The 5,850-nt window shown below is 64.9% G+C and overlaps 1 protein-coding gene across 5 annotated transcripts; it reads right to left on the bottom strand.

The window, feature by feature from the left end:
- Positions 1-2,117: 2,117 nt before the first annotated feature.
- ARSA (arylsulfatase A) lies at positions 2,118-5,827 on the bottom strand. Of its 5 annotated transcripts, XM_023525461.1 has the most exons (10): positions 5,339-5,827; positions 4,932-5,172; positions 4,434-4,652; positions 4,194-4,363; positions 3,765-3,889; positions 3,546-3,673; positions 3,292-3,394; positions 2,564-3,194; positions 2,444-2,515; positions 2,118-2,395 (listed from the first exon to the last, which is right to left on the bottom strand). In XM_023525461.1, exons 1-10 carry the CDS (start codon positions 5,554-5,556, stop codon positions 2,221-2,223), a joined length of 2,082 nt encoding a protein of 693 aa, XP_023381229.1. In that variant the 5' UTR covers positions 5,557-5,827; the 3' UTR covers positions 2,118-2,220. The 5 variants fall into 5 exon arrangements, with proteins under 5 accessions (XP_023381229.1, XP_023381226.1, XP_023381228.1 ...); XM_023525458.1 differs by having other exon boundaries at positions 2,444-3,194; XM_023525460.1 differs by lacking the exon at positions 2,444-2,515 and having other exon boundaries at positions 2,118-2,419; positions 2,516-3,194.
- Between the last annotated feature and the right edge of the window lie 23 nt (positions 5,828-5,850).

Below are 5,850 nucleotides of genomic sequence, written 5' to 3'. Positions count from 1 at the left end.
AGTCTCAGGGGATAGGGAAGTGTCCTGCCTGGTTCTACTATTCTCCCGGCGCCCACCCTGTGCCGGCGCCATGATTGTGCTTCCGCAGGAACAAGTAATCTTCCTCTGTGGCACTTATCGCTGTTCCGTTACTTCCACTGAAGTATAAACACACACACACACACACGACACCACAAAGTGCACACACCTGAAGTGCAAGCCTGTTGCTTCACACACGTCTGCATGCTCCCACCCATCGCGATGGAGGACACTGGCAGCACCCTCCCCAGACAGCACCCGCACCCCCACCTGCAACAGGTGCGGGCTTCGGCCACTGAGAGCCCACGCGTGTCTGAGACCCCAGTGTTCACGCTCGGCTCCGTTGCTGGGCAGTGAGCACGGGGGAGCAGGGGCGTCCCCTCCGGTGACCTGTGCCCCGGCACTGTGCATGGCATTGGATGCTGAGCAAACGTTAGTCGAACTGAGGACATGATGCTCACTGCACAGGTGAGGCCACAGACCGGAGGAGGTGCCTGCAGGTCCCGCAGGGGGAGCATTCACTGAGCCCTGCCAGAGTGTCCACCTTTGACCTGATCCACAGGTCATGCGCCTGGTCCAGCTCCTCTGTCCTCACCCTGAAACCGAGGCACCTTGAGGGGACTATGGGCCCCACTGGAAGTGAAGTTGCAGGCTGCAGGGGGCGGGCATGCCCAGCCCGGGTGGGACCAGTGTCCGTGGCTGCAGGGGTCCCCAAGGAAACCACCAGCTCATGGGGACAGTCTCAAGACACATCAAGATTTGGGGCATGATCCGTGCAGCCTCCCAATCGGAGCGATGGCAGAGTCACACGAACACGGAGGTGCCTTGGTACACTGTGTCTGACACCAAAGGGTCACTCAGGAGGCCACTTGCACACACACGCGTGCCTGCCACATGTCCTGACCCGAAAGACTGCTCTGCACTGCGAGTAACCGACGACCCGCCAGCGGTCGCTTGTCTCCGTGCACTGCACACTATGGAGGCAGACGGCTGGGGACATAGTATAGCAACTGCTTGGCGGCGTCTGGTCAGGCCCAGTGCTGCCACAGCACTATCCTCACAGCTGCCAGAGGACCCTGGAGTCCCAGCAGACTGCCCAGGACCCTTGGTCACACGCCACTCCCGCACCAACCGTCAGACTGTGATCAGCTGCTGCCCTCTTGGGACAGGCAGAGTTTGCACCTCAGGGGTCCAGCGCCTGTGCCCATCGGTGAGGAGGGATCACAGAGACAGTCCGCCCACGCTGGCGCCCGGAGCACCCAGATGGCACCCCTTTCATGGCCGGAGCACGAGGGGTCTGCCAGCGCTCCATGAGCACGCATGGGGGGTACGACGAGAGGCCTTCACGCTGCTGTGTGGATGCGGGTGGGCAGTTGAGAAGTCCCCTCTGCATAGGGGCCCGGGCACTGCCGAGGACGAGGGACAGGCAGGCTGAAGGGCGAGGGCGTGGGGGCCACTGCACAGAGATTGGGTTTTATTCTGAGCCTGCAGTTTTGAGCAGGGATGGAACCAGACTTGACACGTTTTTAAGAAATTGCTTTGTCTGCTGGGCAGGGGATGGCTTATATGGGGTCAAAGGTGAAGCCAGGGGACAGGAAATGTGTGCTTAGGCTGGAAATGCAGAGCTTTGGGGGACACAGGTGGGATGGTGGGTGAGGGGCTCCCTCATGAGCTGCTGAGGTGCTGTTCTCGACACCGGCGGCCCCCAGCCCCCTACCCCCACCAGAGCATGCAGCCTGCCACCCGCCTTCAGCCAGGCTCCTGGGAAGGGCCGAGGCGGCCTGGCCCAGCCTCCAGGGAGACCTCTCTCACCGGCACTCTGAGCCTCTGGGGTCCTCTGTCCATCACACCCCGTACCTCCCCACCCTGCTCCTGGCACACGAAGCACTAAGAACAGCTCATGCTCCCGACACATGCAGTCGCTACGGTGGTGGGGTGGCATCCAGGGCCAGGAGGCTTGCCAGATCCCAGACCAACTTCACTGGACGTGACCTCAGACAAGTCGCTGGGTCCCTCCACACCTCAGTTTTCTCATTTGTGACACACGAAGAACAGCATCTACCTCTTGCCATCACAAGAACTAGATGAACGATCACACCTACAAGTGTCAGCTGATGTTATTGGGTTATCAAGTACAAACCACATCCATGGCCGCAGCTTAGCAAATGACTGTCACATGCCTCGGGGGCTGCGGGGACTGGGCTATTCTCCACCAGGGCTCTCAGGGATGGGCTCGGGTACGGTTGGGGGGATGGGCTCATGGATGGGCTCAGGGACCGTCTGGGAGATGGGCTCGGAGATGGGCTCGGGGACAGGCTGGGGCCTGCCCTCAGCGACGGGCTCGAGCCAGCCCTCAGCCACGGGCTCTGGCTCGGGCCTGCCCTCAGCGACAGGCTCAGGCCTGCCCTCAGGGACGGGCTCAGGCCTGCCCTCAGCCACAGGCTCAGTCCTGCCCTCAGGGACAGGCTGGGGCCTGCCCTCAGCCAGGGGCTCGGGCCTGCCCTCAGGGACAGGCTGGGGCCTGCCCTCAGCCAGGAGCTCGGGCCTGCCCTCAGACATAGGCTCAAGCCTGCTGTCAGCCAGGGGCTCGGGCCTGCCCTCGGGGACAGCCTGTGGCCTGCTCTCAGCCAGGGGCTCAGGCCTGCCCTCAGGGACAGGCTGGGGCCTGACCTCAGCCAGGGGCTCGGGCCTGCCCTCAGGGATGAGCTGGAGTCTGCCCTCAGGGATGGGGATGGACTGGGGCCTGCCCTCAGCGACAGGCTGGGGCCTGCCCTCAAGGACGGGCTCGGGCCTGTGCTGGGGCCTGCCCTTGGGGACGAGCTTAGGCCTGGGCTGGGGCCTGCCCCTAGGCCTGCCCTCTGGCCTGGGCTCTGGGCAGTAGCAACAAGATGGCTGGGGGCTGCAGCCAGGCTGACAGCAGATCTGCAGGGCAGGGTCCTCGCCCCGGGCCATCTGGCTGGGGCCGAAGGTCATGGCAGCGTCAAACTGGGCCTTGAGCAGCTCCAGTTGCTTCAGTGCTCGCAGGGCCTCTGGGGGGACCTTGGCCACATCCCCCAGAAGATTGTAGTTCTCACCAGGGTCCTTGGACAGGTCAAAGAGCAGCGGGGGATCATGGGCAGTCAGTGGGCTGGAGGCGTGGCAGGCAGGGTCCGGCGTGGTGTCACTGTGGGCAGAACCTGGGGAGGGGGCACATCTGTGCACAGGGCGAGAAGGAGGGCAGGGGCCGGGCTTGGGGCTGCGGACACAGGGCCGCAGGGCCGGGCGGGCAGTTACCTTGGGTGAAGAAGTGGGCCTTGTACTTCCCACTCCGCACAGCAAAGACCCCTCGGATCTCGTCTGGGTTGGCCGAGTAGAAGAACAGAGTCTTCCGGGGGCTCTGGGGACAAAGCCAGGGGCACGGGGTGCGGACGGGCCCTGGACACTGATCCGCTCCACAGGAGGCAGCCTTGGACGCGCTCGCCAGGGGGGCTGCCCAGCTCACCGCTGGGGACAGGAGGGGGCCGAGGAGCCGGGGGTGCTGGGCCTACCTTGCCTGTGCCCAGGAGCAGGGGGCTGAGGTCAATGCCATCCAAGGTGACGTTGGGCAGTGAGGCCCCGGCCAGAGCCGTCAGGGTAGGCAGTAGGTCCAAAGTACTGGCCAGCTCGTGGGTCACGCCTGGGGGCAGAGGGCTGTGTGGTCACTCCGCTCGCCATTGGGGCTGGGAAGGCGCGGCCGGGGTCCACGAGGATAGGGCCTGAGCACTGACCGGGGCTGATGTGGCCTGGCCAGAAGGCCAAGGCCGGCTCTCGGACGCCCCCCTCGTAGGTGGTTCCCTTTCCACACCGCAGGAGGCCAGAGCAGCCGCCGTGGGACATCCGCATCGTCTCTGGCCTGGGACACACAGGAGGTGGTCAGCGACGACGAGCCCAGGGTCTCTCTCTGCCCAGCCCCGGTGACCCCAGCCCCAGACTTCCGAGTTACACGCCATGCACAGAAACAGCCAGCACATGCCTGTCCTCTCCCTGTCCTCCCGGGACCTGCACCGTACTTGTGGCCCTACCTCCCACATGCACCTGCAAGTCACTGTGACATGGCCAGTGTCCCTTATCCCACTGTCCCCGGCCAGCAGTCAAGATGGAGAGATGCCCACGCCGGGCCTGGGGGCTCGGCTGGCACCCCCGCCCCCCCGGCGTACCCGTTGTCTGCAGTGAAGAGCACCAGGGTCTCCCCAAGTAGCCCCAGGTCCCCCACGGTCGTCATCAGGGCCCCCACAACTGTATCCAGCTCCATCAAGGAGTCCCCGAACGGCCCGCGGCCGGACTGCCCGGCGAAGCTCTGCCCGCTGAACTGGGGGTAGTGGGTGTGCTGGGGACAGAGACTGGAGTTAGCTTTGGGCCAGGGTCAGGACAGCCGAGGGGTGGTCAGGGCCACTCACGTGGGAGGCGTAGTACAGGAAGAATGGGCGAGCCTGGCGCTGGGCCTCGGCCATGAGGTCGCGCGCGAAAGCCACGTAGTGGGCCTCGAGTGTGGGCAGCCACGGTGGCTGTGCCTCCACGGACAGGTTGGCTAGCAGCGGGACAGGGACCAGGCCCTGGTCACAGGTGCCGTCACAGCGGGTTGCAGGCGGGAAGCAGGTCAGGTTCTGGCACGGGCCCTGGGGGAGCAGCACCATTCAGTGGCCTGAGCTGCAGGCTGATGGGGGAAGGGTGGAGGGGACGGGGAGAGGGCATGGGTGTGGGGATGTGGGGGGCAGGGGCGGGGCTGACAAGGGGCAGGGGGGTGCTGATGGGGGATGGGGAGGGTGGGGGCAGGAGGTGGGGGTAGGTGTGGGGGTAGGTGTGGGGGTGGCAGGGGCGGGGCTGACAGGGGCAGGGGCGGGGCTTACGGGGGTGGGGCTGGCTAAGAGGGCGCCCAGGGCCCCAGCTGTTCCTACCTGGTCATGGGAGTATGGAATGCCCAGGAATCGATGGAAGCCCTGATGCGGTGGCAGAAAGGTCCCCTCAGGGCCCACCCCAAGATGCCACTTGCCAGCCATTCCGGTGAGGTAGCCTCGAGCAGCCAGGACCTCAGCCAGAGTCACTTCCTCCAGGGGCAGGCCCCCTCGGGAGCTGGGCCCCAGAACTCCAGGGTACAGGCCTGTCCGGACTGGGAGTCGGCCAGTCAGGAGGGCGGCCCTACAGGGCACGTCACAGAGACAGAGAGACAGAGAAGCCATGACTGAGAAGGGCATGGCGGGGGAACTGCAGACATGCAGACCCTCTCCCGCCCCCACCGCAGTCCAGGGGGCACTTGGGAGAAACTGGACAGTCCTTTGGTCCAGGCACTCCAGCCCCCACTCACCGGGAGGGCGTGCACAGGGACGATGGCACATAGAAGTCTGTGAACCGCAGCCCTCCTGCGGCCAGCTGGTCCAGGTTGGGGGTGGCCGAACTGGGGTGGCCATAGCAGCCCAGGTCCCCATAGCCCAGGTCATCAGCAAAGATGAGCAAGATGTTAGGGGGCCTGGCAGCGTCCAGACCTGCAGCCAAGACCAGAGCGAGGGCCCACAGCATCGCCATGGCACACGGTGCAGACAGGCTGTCACAAGAGACCCTTGGGAGGGAAGGCAAACTGGCTCCAGCAAGCTCTGGCCCAGAGACCTCTGACCCCAGGCCACCCTCCCCTGAGACCCCGGGCCCAAATAATCCCCTGAACCAGACAAGCCTCTTCCTGAAGTCCCAGTGGACTGGGTGACCGGGGAACCCAGCTCCGCCACAAACAGCCCAGGAGGCAGTAACCTGGGACACGTCTCCCTGGAGACCCTCCTGGACCAGGACACCTACAGATTCTGGGCAGAAATCTGACCCTCTTCA

Source organism: Pteropus vampyrus, unplaced genomic scaffold (assembly GCF_000151845.1).
Source record: "Pteropus vampyrus isolate Shadow unplaced genomic scaffold, Pvam_2.0 Scaffold563, whole genome shotgun sequence".
NCBI lineage: Eukaryota > Metazoa > Chordata > Mammalia > Chiroptera > Pteropodidae > Pteropus > Pteropus vampyrus.
Note: the sequence above shows the minus strand (reverse complement) of the source record. Positions and strands in the feature narration are given on the sequence as shown.

Coding starts and splice junctions, on each gene's coding strand:
- ARSA (XM_011384130.2), bottom strand. CDS start 5,556: ATGGCGATGCTGTGGGCCCTCGCTCTGGTCTTGGCTGCAGGTCTGGAC. Junction 3,890..4,193: donor CTCTTCACTGCAGACAACGG/GTACGCCGGGGG, acceptor TGTGTGTCCCAG/GCCAGAGACGATGCGGATGT. Junction 3,195..3,291: donor GGCCCACTTCTTCACCCAAG/GTAACTGCCCGC, acceptor CCCCCTCCCCAG/GTTCTGCCCACAGTGACACC.